This window comes from Pagrus major, chromosome 17 (genome assembly GCF_040436345.1).
Source record: "Pagrus major chromosome 17, Pma_NU_1.0".
Classification (NCBI taxonomy): domain Eukaryota; kingdom Metazoa; phylum Chordata; class Actinopteri; order Spariformes; family Sparidae; genus Pagrus; species Pagrus major.
The window spans coordinates 24259056-24272990 of NC_133231.1; the positions used below are offsets into that span (position 1 = coordinate 24259056).

Below are 13935 nucleotides of genomic sequence, written 5' to 3' on the forward strand. Positions count from 1 at the left end.
TTTCTTGCCTGCCACTTGTATTATAGCAAGAATAACATGGTCAGAACGGGGAGGAATAATAGGATAGTGGCTTGAACTGTGCCTTTAAAATGTACATTTCTATTAATCTCCCTTTTTTTCTATTTGTAATCAAGTGTTACTTATTTTTAATTTTAAACTTGGTATTTTTGAAGGATTTTTGTGAATGTTAGGTCCTCCGTTAGTCCCAAATGAACAACATATTAGTGTTGCCTTGCTTGTCTTAGATCACTGAATGGAAGTCATAGTTCACCTACCTTTTATATTCACTAAATCACAACTGCTACATAAGAATAGCAACTATATGCTTTCATATCGATTTAATCTACACAATAAATGTCTTAATTTAAACTGTATATTTAGCATGTCAATTTGTGGAAAGGTCCAATATTTATCCAACCGTTACTCGTAGAAATTAGAGAAGCTGATATGCCTGTATGGGATGAACGCTCTCCCGTTTTAGAAAAGCCTCCGTAATCTCATGCCAAACCAAAACAGTAATATCCTGAGATACTATACCTTACAAAATTGATATTTGTCTGCTGCACAGGTTAAGACATTCATTACCATCATATTAGAAGCTAGATGGAGGTAAGAACTGATGTCAGGCAGCTGATAAAAGACAACCAAAATGTGCAACAGAAGTACGAAGGAGTGGATCACACATCATTTAATCACATCTGACGTACAGTTATCACTTTATTCTGTTTAAGAAAGCTGGTCAAAATCTAGTTATGTCATTAACATCACACTCAACAGACGACACTTCCTTTGGGACTCGACAAAAAAAAAAAAAAAAAACTGGACTGGACTGGTTTATATCATCTGGATGATTTCTTCTTCGCAAACATCTCCACGACACAGAATCCCTGGCTTTCACTCGTAAGATTTGATCTTCCACTGGCATGCATTTGACACACGAGTTACACCATTTAACTACATCTTGACCAGACATTTCCACGTATTAGACTTTTTTTTAAATCTACAATCATAAATATCAATTATTCTACAGCCCCATAGGGGTAAAACTGCCCTCTCAACTTGTACAAACCAGTAACCCAAATGAAACCGTTGCCAGTTACTGCTCACTCTTCCCCTTTTCCACAAAAAGCCCTTTTGGGAAGAGCACCGGAGAGGTTTCATCCCCACTTCAACATGGGGTTCGTTCTTCGGAGCCTTCCTAAGCCAGGACGGCTTCGCTCTCGAAGTCATTAAAGAAAGAGTCTCTCTTGTGCTTCAGCGCTTCTAGGAAGTCCTGAATTCGTTCTTCCCGGCAGGTGGTGTAGTGCAGCAGCGCCTCTTGTCTTCTCTGGGCGTCGGCAGGCTTTCCATTCCCATGGTGCTGCAGGTGCTCCGCCACGCAGGCACGATCCGCCTCTAGCTGCTGTAAGGCCTGATGCTCTCGATGGAGGTCTCTGGCTTTCTAAAATACAAAACACACATCGACATTCCCATTAGTCCTGTTACGTAAGGAATTGCTTTGATTAGCAGTTTTAAAAATTGGTATTCGGATTTGTTTTGGTTGACAATAACTGAAGCCACAATGCTGATTACATGCACAACAGAGAGTCTGTGTTGTGTGACAGATGGTGAGCAACACAAACTGTTTCACTGTCATACTGGCCCAAGATATTTCCCTCGTCTTTGAAAAACATGGCAGAGCTAAGCTGATTCATTCGGGTTAGAATCCCAGGATATTTGGTGGAAAAAATATCTATGCTTTTTCACCAACTTAGCTAAAACCATACTATTTACGTTTTGCGACAGAACAACAGAATGACATGCACTGGTTGAACTAATTAATATAAACATCTTAGAAATGTGGGGCAATAAATGTCGACTACTGTCATGTATTTTGTCCTGAAATTGTAAACTTTTGGGGAGATGTTCATATTGTTATGTCAAGATTCTGGGCTATGATAAACCTAAATCATGTGTAGTGCTGTACTATTATACAGGAGATCCCTGTGAACGGTATTTGTTGAAAATCTTGTTGGCAGCCTGCAAAAAGGCCGTTACAAAGAGATTGTAACAAGGCTGAACCACCAACACAAGATGAATGGTTAAAAATGTGTGTCTGAAATATATGATATGGAAGAGTTGACTCAGGATAAGAAATGGACGATGTTTACATGTCAACGACAAGATAAGAGAGTGAACCACTGAATATGTTACAGGAATTGATTGGTTTTGCGGATAGCGGGCATTCCAGACATTTTTAAGTGTGTTTTTTTGTCGAATGTCAAACATTTGCTGGTTCCAGCTTCTTAAATGAAAGGATTTGTTGCTTTTCTTTGGCATTTATGACAGTAAAGGACAAGACTTTGGGTTTTGGACTGTTGGTTGGACAAAAGAAGCAATTTGAAGACGTTACTTTGGGCTCTGGGAAATTATGATGAGCATTTTTCACTGTTATTTGCCATTTTATAGACTAAACGAAAATAATCCATGGTTACTTGTTGCCCTACTTACACTAGAATAACCCAGGTGTAAATATCCATTTGATGAAGCTGGGAATGTTTGGAGTTTGTTAAGGTTGTTGATTCAGTCCTTTTGGATGCAGTATGTAAGAATTTCAGTTTAAAACATTCGAAAATGAAATAAAATTACCAACAGACTATGTATGGTGTTGCAGAGATATTTGCCTCTTTCTCCCAGCGACAAGCTCCTGTGCTAGCGGTGTGAACACCAACACTTCCCTGGTAGTCTGGCTAGCTGCATGGCTAACTGAGCTAACAGTAGCTGCAGTAATGGATGTATAACAAGAATACGGTTAGCAGCAGTTAGCGGTTACTCTGGTGGTATGCTGCCCTTATTCGTTGGGAGTATGATTTCAAGGTGGCTGACTCTTACATACTGCACCTTTAAATACCTTTCAATAATATTGATAAAAATACATGTGACCAGTTATTCCTCATTTCCCAAAATAGTCCTCCTGCATTTCAAATATGCTCTCAAGAGTGTGGTTGCATTTCAACAGAGATCTGACAGTGACCGTTTCATTGGTGAGTTTTGAAATCAATATATAGCAGGCTATGAAGGTTCAAGGAGGCCTGATAGGATCTGTGACTGTATGCTTTAGTACTGGCTGCCTTTTTCCTGTGCACCGCTGGCAAACAATGCAAAACATTCAAATGTGGAAAAGGCAACCACAAGAAATCAAGTGCTGTGTTCCCGTGTTGGAATATAACAACACGCAACGGGGAGCTGAAGTCACACGCAGATCCTCATCTGCACTGCCTGTGAAGACCCAAATGAGGACATTCACTCAAAAAATGACAGACCAGTGGAGTTAAATCAATACACTGGGCAGGGTGACAAAACAAACACTGTATTCTGAGATATTCTTGTTATTTTGCCAGTGTCCCTGTATGCCCTTTCAAATACAAAGTCCTCCATTGATCTCAATATAAGCCTTACCTGGATGGATTTGTAATTTAGTTGATATTGGAGAATGGCTTCACACAGGTTCCAGAATGAGTACTCTGGCCACAGCACCGACTGAAACACTATACAAGAGTGGGAAGTCTGCAGAACGGAGGAGAAAAGAAAATCAATACAAGTCTCAGACGAGAAGCTGTCAAGTGTCTGACAATATGATCAAATCATTACATAACTGTGTCTCTTTTGTGAACATCTATCGCAGATTGCACTCCTAAATTGGTGAATAACACTTTGTTGCTGTATGTCAGAACAAATAAATCTGCTTTAAAGAAGTCCTTTGATCGAAACACGTTAAGTTGGCGGTAAAGAGAAATGCAAAGTATCAAACAGGCAGCTGTGTTTGGTCACAGTCTTGATAAAGTAAAGCAGCCGAGACGGTCAAAGCCGACATGAATGAGCTTTTTAAAATAAACATTTATTAATGATCTCATTTACTGGTAAAAATCGATTCAATTGTCATCTATGATGGCTGCTACATTACAGATAACAGCAACGACACACAGAATATGACTTGAATACTGAAGATCACCACAGAGTCTTACTTGAAACAAAAACAGTCTTGTATCATATCATCTGACACTGTGGAAATCAATAATGGTGATCACGGTTACAGTTATCAACGGCTTATATGCATCAAAAAGCCTGGGAAAAATCATTACTATACACGAGCAAATAGTTTGTTTGAAGTAATCAGTTAGTCCACCTACAGTTTTCACTGTGGGTCTCTTCTACAGGACAACGTATGGGAAAACATTTTAGACTGGAGTAATTCAGACTCCCCTGGTAATCTGTCTCGCAGCAACCCGTTTGCTTCCGACTGGCTACCTGAGGCTGTTGTTGTGTGCACACTGAGATCATGATGGGAAAAAGGATAGAATTTTCTCCACATGAAAAAATAATCTCCTCGTAGCCTCGTAACAAAGTCAACGAGACGCAGTAGAAAAATGTGGGGTTCCTCAGGCTACCTTGTCTAGTCTACTGAAAGGATGGAGACAGAAAACGAGCAGGCATGGGGAGGAAGAACTGCAGCTGGCTGTATTTTATATACAGTACTGTATTATATAATAGTGTGTTTGAATTATAGACAGTACTGCAATTTAATTTGTACAGTAAAGAGCTATCTGACCGTTAGCAAAACTGAAAGAAAGACCTTGATAATATACAGTATATAATGAATACATTAAAAACAAGGTCTGTAATGTAGGGCCGCAACTGATGATTATATTCATTCTCAATTGATTTGTTGATTGTTTTCCCCGGGTGATTGATTGGTTGGGCCTGTGAAATGTCAGGGAAAGGTGAAGGATGTTGATTCGTGCTTCTCTGGGCCTTGGATGGCGTCTCTGAGTGTCTTGTTCTTTTTTCATCAAGACAAAAAGATGGTTTGTTTGCTGTTATGGGGGAGTGCGGAGGCCAGAGGGTGTTGGACTGAAATCAAAGAATGGCAACTTTCTCTTGGAAGTTACTCGGGCCGAGTGTTAGGGTGCTCGGCAGTTGATCTGGTGGTCGACCGGTCGATTAAAAGTTGTCTTAAAAAATGTCTACATAAATTAAAAGCTTTGCTTAAAATGAACGCTTTGAGCAACATTACCTGAAATACAAGTCTAGCTGCCGGGGTGACGACAACTACTGCGCCTGTTGAAGAATTCCTACCAATGATCTCCAAACACTCTCTGGAATTCGTATCTCCGATCTGACTTGAGTGTTTTCTGAGTTTAAGAGAGATCTCTCGAGGGGCACGTGAAAGAGACAACAACTCTCATCATGTTTCCACTGCAGTCATTCTCATCCTCACCTGCCAAAGAAGGAAGTCGCTGAGGCGAACCTCTCCAGACGTGCGGATGAGCAGATCAGGATTGGGAGAGTTATTGCTGTACAAACACTGACTTAGCAACGCTTCTGAAACATCGCTGAGCACAACAGAACAACACAAACATTAGTTTATTAATGCACTGGCTCCCCCGGTTATCTTTTCACATTATACGCTGCACGAGGGCTGGGCAACATATCGATATTAAACTGTTATCAACAAGATGAGCTCAGTGCTTAGCCTTAGTTTACCTTGCTTTGATCAGGCCCTGCTCCACTCCCCAGGCCATTTCTCTCACCGCGTTGGTGATTTCATATCTTGACGTGTAGGCGAAACACACATTCAGGAAACATCTGCAAAACATTTGTATAATGCATTATATATAATCTACTTATGTTATATGATATGGATAATGCGGTGGTAAGATTGAGTCACTAATGATGAGGGGTCATAGAAGCAGAGCTACAGATTAAAGGTACACTGCGTAGTGTTGGGGGAGAAGTTTTAATCAGAAGGGAAAGATCTTCATTGACTGATTGTTTTATGCCTTAACAAACTAAATAAACAAACTCTCTCTTCGTTTAACATGACTGCATAAACAAACTGACTTTGGGCAAACACAATTTCATCCTGTTTTACTTTATGTTTATATTTGGCGGACCCTGCCACCTTTCTAGCTTCTAACAGTGTTCTGGGAACCTTATTTTCCTCCGAGAACAGCTTGTTTATTCAGTTATGGGAAAAAAAGTTTGTACTATTACCTCATTAATATTGTAAACATTAAAATCCTGAGTTTGAATTTATTTTCCAAAACTACACAGTGCCCCGTTAATAAAACACGTACTTATTGTGCGCCTTGGTCGTGAGCACAGCTTTGGCGATAATTCGCTGGAGGTCGAGTGGCAGCATATTCAAGTCACCCAGCACGCGGATACACACACCATGTTTCTCCAGGTTTTCCCTAAAGAAGCGGACAGACAAGGGAGGGGTACGGAGGAGGAGACGAATTAAGAAAAACATGATGATTAACAGGAAGAAGAAGACTGCATTTCCCAATCAGAGATCACAAGACACCCACACAAAGGAATTTCCAAAGAAAAGTCAGTGAGTACAGGTTCTCTGAAGCAATCTGTGATCCAGAGTCTAGAGTGAAGCGGGTTTTTCAACACTAACCACATTTTTTTTTACAGTGTTAATGCTGTAGGGAAAAACGTAGAGAAGGTGGCGGGAACGATAGGCAAACACCAAGGCTGAGTGTGACAAGTTACTCGCTTTATTCAAGCTAATATGCTGATCTGTTGTACAAAAACATGAAGCAGTCTGGCAAAGCAAGACGACATTTTTCTTGGGCCAACATCTAGTGGCTATTTGTGAAACTGCGGATAAGCACAGCTCCATATTAGCTTAAACATTCACCATGGTAGCTGTTGAGAGGGGAGATTGAATGTTTAGTGGATGAATGTTATCAGTAACACCTATAAAGTATAGGTATAAGTATATATTGCAGGAAAAGAGTCAGAATTAGCCAAAATAGCGATGGAAATAATTGATATTGTGCACTCCTATCTATAAATCAGCCTTTCTTCCTCTTGGCCGTCCTGGCATCAGTCCACAGCATGTCTTACCCAATGGTCAAAGCAGTGGAAGGCGTTTCTGTGTCAGAGTTGTCAACTCTGCATGCAATTGCAGCAAAAAATCCCAATATCTTTCCTCAGTGCGGATGTTTTGAAATGCAACTGTGAAATATGTTCATGTTAAAGCCCATTACAGGTCATTTTAATTCATTTTTATAAAGGTTTCAGTCTTGAAAGCAGTGTCCGAGCACAGCATTTGTTTCCTGTCGACTTTACTTTAAGGAAACTGTGAATCATATGTGCAAAATGTGACAAGCAGCAGCAGTGTTATAAGCTATTTTAAATCTTCTGACGCTGGATTATGGAACTTTTCTCTCCCCCTTGTGGCTGTTAGGTTTCTCTGCCATGAGCTCTACATAGTTGCTGTAGCCGCTTCCCTCTTCACTTCTGGAATTCAAACAAAAAATGCAGCCACAGACACAACATCTGAAAACTTGGGGGAATACTGCAAAATACAGAGATTTATCTGGAGGGTATAGGATTAATCAGCAATGTGTGAACTCGTTTGGCAACGGCTTGAATATAAAAGTCTTTAATTTGTGTGTAAACGTTTCATACTGCTGCTTTAACTTGGAAACTCACCTTTCATCCAACAGCCTCTCAAATTTCTGCTTGGCCAGCTCCATCAGCCCATCCACCTCGTCTTTAGTGCGCTTGAAGTTCTCGATGCTGAAGGCGTACACCGTCACCTCTTGGATATTCAGATGTTTACACCAACGTAATGTCTGGTGTGGAAGGGACAGGCGGTTACACATACACAAGCAACCTACTTTATGCCCAGAAGACGTGTAAATCACAATGCAGCCTCACCTCTGCCAGCTTGTTGAAGCCCTGCATATGCCCTTCCTGCCGCTCGATGTTGTTCTTGAGTGCAAAGCGGCGGTTACCGTCCATGATGAAGGCCACATGTTTTGGCATGGGTCCAGCCTGGGAGACACGATGCAGGAGAGTCGGGAGAGATTTAGCACCGAGTCATGTAAATAAAGTTAAAGAGAATAATCAGGCAACAGTTGCGATGATGGACCAGTCAATTTTTCGGTTATTTATTATCAAGCATGTGTGCAAAATATTTTCTGAGTCCAGCTTCTAAAATGTGATGATTTCTCTTGCTTTTATGATAAGACACTGATTATTTTTGATACGTGTTTTATTCTTGACCTTGAAAAAAAAATTGTTTGAGTATTTTTGAGTCACAGAGCTAAGCATTTGTTATTTTGAAAAATAAAAAAGCAACACTTAGCAGTGCTCTGGGGGTATTTCAAGAATCCAAAAAGACTCTTTTGACCATCTGGATGAAAAGATATTCTGTCTGCAGCGCGACAAAAACATGATTTAATCCAATCCAGGTGGACAGAAATTACATCGTACTTGTTTTGTGTGACACAAGAAAATCCTGAACACATTATTTTATATGAAAATAGAAAAAAAATGTATTTAACATCAACACATGCACACTACTTAAAACTAGTTAGGGATATTTTAGTGTTTCACTTGATTGTTTATTCTGACATATCTGAATTTTTATTTTGCATTCTGTGAATATTTTTGGTCCCCAAAAAATAATGCGACGCATTTCATTTGACTTTTGTTGCATATCCACGCACACGCACCCATATCCCAATATCCATAACTTATTTGGAGTAGTGTACTTGATACTAGGAAGATTTTTATTTCGTCTCAGGTTGAACATGTTGAGCGAGGACATTTACTGTGAAGCTACCAGCTTGGTGCAGATTTGGAAAACAGAGGGAGACACTGTGCTCAATCAGTACACTTCACTTTTATTGCCGTTTTTATACATTCTCCTTACTGCTGTCTTATTGCACGGTGTCATGTACATACACATATAGACAGATATATATACACATAAGCAACATATCCCTGCTGTCCATATTTTTATTCTGCATACTGTTGTTGTTTTGTGTTCTTTCCTTACTGTTATCACTAGTTGTGTACATTTTATTTACTAATTTACCATTTACCATTTCTGTAGTGGTCTTAGGCATAAGAATTTCAATAACCAGAGTGACAATAAATCCATCTTGAATCTTAGATCTTGATTATTTTGTCAGGTAAAGTGTTAAATGTTTTTTCGAGCATCTCTTCTGGGTATTACTTTTTGGGGCAAACCGATGCTGTACTCATTGACTCAAATCTTACAGCAACACATGAGAGGCACACACTGGGGATAATAAGTACTTGATAAGTTGTAAACTGCTAGGATTAATAATAACATAAAGATATAATATGAAGTGTAATGGGCACCTGGGTGAGAGGCCATGATAGCACATATGTAGATGGGATGATTCAGTATCAAGATGGAGGAGATTTCATTCGCCAAAGCCAAAATAATAATAATTAAAGAAAGGAAACAGCCTAAGTTGACTCAAATCTTATGGCAACACATGAGAGGGTGCAGACACACAGGTGAGGAGGCACACACACATTCAGGCTTACCTTCAGGATATTCGCTGAAATCTTTTCAAGCAGGTTCAGTTCACCTTCTCTTATCCACGACATTTTGTAAACGGTCTAACAATAAGTGGAGTGAAATGCTCTTTTAAAGCGGTTTATGGCTGTCGACCTCGTGACCCACCCTACACTGGACAGAAAGGGGGAAAAAATAAAGCCAAGTTGCTGCTCAGAGGAGAAGAAACCTGTCCGAGTGTCTCATTAGCCTGTCATTTTAAAAATAACATCTCGTCTTCAATGCAGCAAAGTGCCCTGACTCGTCCGTTTCACTGCCAGCCCGGGCTCACGAGACATGCAGTGAACTTAAAGCCGACCGCGAGGCTTTTAAAAGGCACGAGGCGACTCGCACATCGTCCACAAAACACCTACACGGGTCGGACACCGCTTCACTCATTCAAACGACCGAACCGCACGCTGGTCTTATCGCAGAAAAGCGCTGCGATGCGATCACATCTCTCGCAGACCTTCCAACTCACAAGCCTTTACGATGACGATCGCTTCCGCATCGGAGTAAAGTGACGTCGCAGGCGCGATGACGACTTCCGGTCACGGGTCGGTAGATTTGAAAGCGTGCGGATGGAGGATGCGAGTCCGCGTCGGTGGGTTACAGTCGGTTCTTTGACCCAGGATGACACGAATAGTCCAAACAACGTCTCGGTACAGAGGTGATCCTCTCAATGTTTACTGAAGTGAGACAGTGAGGTCATGTCCTTGCTCCTCGATATTATTTTTTTGGGGATCTTTGATATCTTGATATATATATAAATATATATATATGCATATATACACACACACACACACATATATAGGCATATAAACATATATAAAATTACAATAAATAAAATTATATGTAATATATGCTTTATGAAATAGAAAAGGCATATATGTATGTATATACATACACATATATATAGGTATACATACATATATACATATATACATGTATATATACATATATATATAAAATTACAATAATTAAAATTATATGTAATATATGCTTTATGAAATAGAAAAGGCAAGTCCTGAAGAACTTGCTGAAGCCAGAATGTGCATTGCTGGCAGTGAAATCTTTGAAAAATGTCAAGGATATATGAAAAATGTGGAATATTTTTAGGTCTTTCAAGAGCTGGTGCCAAATTCCCATTGCTGGCCTTTAAAACTTTGAAAAATGTCAAGTATATATAATAAATGTGGAATATTTTAAGGTTTTTGAACCCCTTCAACTCATCCTCACTTCCACCATCTTCACTCCACGCTCTATGCTTTGAAATTCACAGGAGTAGTGTTCATCTGTGAAGATTATCTTGCTGAACAAAATGTGTAGGTATCATAAACTTGTGTTTGTCGCAGAGATTATTTTTGGTGATATTCCAAAATCCAATTCAACAATCCCCTAGGCTTTTTGTCGAAGGAACATGAGCTTGACCAAATGTGTATATAATTTTGTTTTGAAAAGAATTTGGGACCTTGGGGCTTCTGGAGACTTTGATTGCACCGTGTGGAGCCATTTTCTGTTTTTTGGTTGTTTTTTCACATTTTAAATCAAGTCTTCAACTACTTCAGTTGTTTAGGAGAATGCTGCAAAGATGTTGTGCATGGGGGTGAGTAGATAATGACTTCATAATTCATTTTAGTGAATTTATTGATATATATTTTATCATATATACATTTATATATGCCAATTTAAGCTTCCCTGCAGAAATATGAAAGAAAACAACAACAAAAACAGCCATTCAAACTTATAACCCTCAGAAATAGCTTTGCAAACCATGAAATTACACATTTCTAAATCAATATTTGCATTCCATAACTTAAAGCTATTTCATGGCGAAATTCTTAAAAACAAAGATAATGCTTTTTAAAAACAAGCTGAGTTATTGTGCTGCTACCCGTGGGTTGTTACCCAGAGAGATGGCTTGAGGCTGAACAGAGCCTTGGCTCTTTCTTCTTACTTAAACTTTTATTACCATCAAGGCAACTAAACCTGAAATGTCCCTTTTTGTGAACACACAATGATTGACGTCAATGCTGTGCTGTTGTTTTGTGGCAAACCTCCAAATGATGAATGCATATGCAAAAAAAATGTGTGTGGCATTAGTACACTCATGAAAAGGAACGTTGGGTAAAGGTAAAAGGCCAACTTAAAACAAAAACATGCAAATTGTTACAATTTATCTCAAAAGAAAATGTATTTATTTATGTGGGAGAAACCGGAGCACCCGGGGAAAACCCACAGTTGATCATCTCTAAACCACCCTATGTTGTTAAGCTCCTGCTGCAGGCTTCCTCTCTTCTGACTGACTGATGGAGAGTCGCAAAGACAGCTCTGGTCCTGGAGAAACAGCTCTAGTTCTGGGAAAGACAGCTGTGGTCCCAGATGAACTGCTCTTGTTCTGGAAAACAAAAGCTCTGCCTCTGAATTAGCATCAATTTTTGATCGGGAACATGATTTAAACTGATTGTTCATTGGATTTAGACAGCACTTCTTCTTCTCTGTCGGACCGTGGAAAACACAGCTTAAATCCCTGTTCTGGTTCTGGAAATAGCCGCTTAATTTTGTGCCAGGGTTCAGTCCAGGCCTGAGTGCGTAGCCAGCAGGTCTGAAGAAAGATATTTCACCGGATAGTGGGAGTCGATGAGAGATGACAGTATTTCTACTAATATCCAGGTATCGTTGTCAAGTATGACAAAACTGTGTCCAGATAATGGAGAAACGGACCGCTCCCTGCTTGTAAAGATTACAACTGAACAGCTTCTCTTATATCTGTCACACATCAAAGGCGCTGATCAATAATAATAATAATGATGATAACAATACATTTATTTTATATAGCATATTTATCATATAATTTGACTTTTTAATCTCATAATTATGACTTTTTCTCTTTTAATTCCCACTTTCTATTTCATAAACTTAACTTTACGTAATGTTAATTCTAATGAATACTGCCTCTAACACTTTATAATAAGGGTACAAATCATATACCTGAGTAATGTCTAACTAATGCACGTCTCATGATGACTTGATCCATGAATTATTGCAGCATGTATCATGACTTCCTGTTGCTCACCATTAACAAATGATCAAGGGACTATGACTTTATGTGATTCATTCACACTGAATAGATCATAAGTTAAGGAAAGTTACTTCACAGTTACTTCATACATGAATTGATATGCATCAACTTAACTGGAGTCTTTATATGTAAAAAGTTTGATTTCTTCATATGTCTATGAGAACAGGTACTGTTGTGCTTTCAGAGAGGCTGAGCAGATGCATGGGTCTTAAATCAAGTTTTATGTGAAGAAGTTGAAGAATAAAGTAGCATAAAACTGGAAATACTACTGGCAAATGTACTTATATACAGTGCTTAACTAAATGTACACCCACTATACTCATATTTATCATCTGTATCCTAGATATGCAGCCTACTTTTTTAAACACTTGGATAACTCCATAAATAAAGTGTGCAGACTTACTTAAAATGTTATCAAACAGTGTATGGTGACCCAAGGTGTTCAAGATTAAATAAATACATTTGACATAATGAAATAGATAACAATATGAAATTGTACTGAGATCATTCCTCGATTAATCGCTGACCGAAAATTCATTGGCAACTACTACTCAAGCAAAAATACAAAACATTCCTCAGTTTCAGCTTCTCAGGCGCACCAATAACCTCTTGATTCTGGACTGTGAGTCTGACAAACAACAACTGTTTTCAACTTGGGCTCCAGGAAATTTTTCATGGGCTTTTTTTTTTTTTAACTGTTTTCTGGCATTTCATAGACCAAACAATTAATCAAGCAAGAAAATCACCAGAGCATTAATCGCTTATGAAATATGAATACAGGATACAAACATAACCATGACACTGTGAACAGTCCAAAACATTTCTAAAAAACCTGGCTCATTATTTTGAAATGCATTTTTATGTCGCAATGTTATTTCTCCCAGTGAATGTTTGTGTGTGTGTACATGTGAGTGTGTGTGACCAACATACCCGGATGAAGAGTTAGCAGGGGGGGTTAAACACTGTGGGTCCAATAAAATAACTTGACGTTCTTATTAAGCTAGAAACAGTTCACAGCCATCCAGAATCTGATGTCCTGAAGACAGTTTTTGAGGTCGAGTAGTTTGCTGTGAAAATTCAGTCCTAGGAGAAGAATGATCGTGTCAATCATCGAGTTTCATTAGCATAACAACAAAAAGAGAGCTTGCGTTTTTGGGTGATGTGAGCAAACGGGAGCATATGGAGAAAAGAATGGGACCAAGTATAAAACTTTAATGGAGACGGGGAAGGATCTGTTGCATACATATGAAGACAACCAGTCTCGAGGGCTGTGTCTGGATCACTCACATACCCGCTGTAGAGTGGAAGATATAGTGAGCTTGCCATTTTGTAGTGACATCCGAATGTGTACTTCTAATTATTATACCCTATATATCTGACCCAAAGTACCCCACAGTGTGTCGTGTTATTTATTTGCACAAGTTACAAAACACACAAAAATCACAGTGCATTAAAGGATGTAAGAACTGTGCTTGTGAGA

The 13935-nt window shown here is 39.1% G+C and overlaps 1 protein-coding gene across 1 annotated transcript; it reads right to left on the bottom strand.

Moving 5' to 3' along the window:
- Nucleotides 1-663: 663 nt before the first annotated feature.
- dhdds (dehydrodolichyl diphosphate synthase) lies at nucleotides 664-9884 on the bottom strand. Its single transcript, XM_073486043.1, has 8 exons — nucleotides 9364-9884; nucleotides 7717-7833; nucleotides 7489-7631; nucleotides 6117-6233; nucleotides 5524-5625; nucleotides 5258-5372; nucleotides 3439-3546; nucleotides 664-1441 (listed from the first exon to the last, which is right to left on the bottom strand). The coding sequence occupies exons 1-8, from the start codon at nucleotides 9424-9426 to the stop codon at nucleotides 1199-1201; spliced, it is 1008 nt and encodes a 335-aa protein (XP_073342144.1). The 5' UTR covers nucleotides 9427-9884; the 3' UTR covers nucleotides 664-1198.
- Between the last annotated feature and the right edge of the window lie 4051 nt (nucleotides 9885-13935).

Excerpts from the sequence above, each read along its gene's own strand:
- dhdds (XM_073486043.1), bottom strand. The coding sequence starts at position 9,426 with ATGTCGTGGATAAGAGAAGGTGAACTGAACCTGCTTGAAAAGATTTCA. Across the intron at positions 5,626-6,116 it reads ACGACCAAGGCGCACAATAA|ATGTTTCCTGAATGTGTGTT; the intron begins GTACGTGTTTTA and ends AATGTTTTGCAG. Across the intron at positions 5,373-5,523 it reads CAGGGCCTGATCAAAGCAAG|CGATGTTTCAGAAGCGTTGC; the intron begins GTAAACTAAGGC and ends TGTTGTGCTCAG.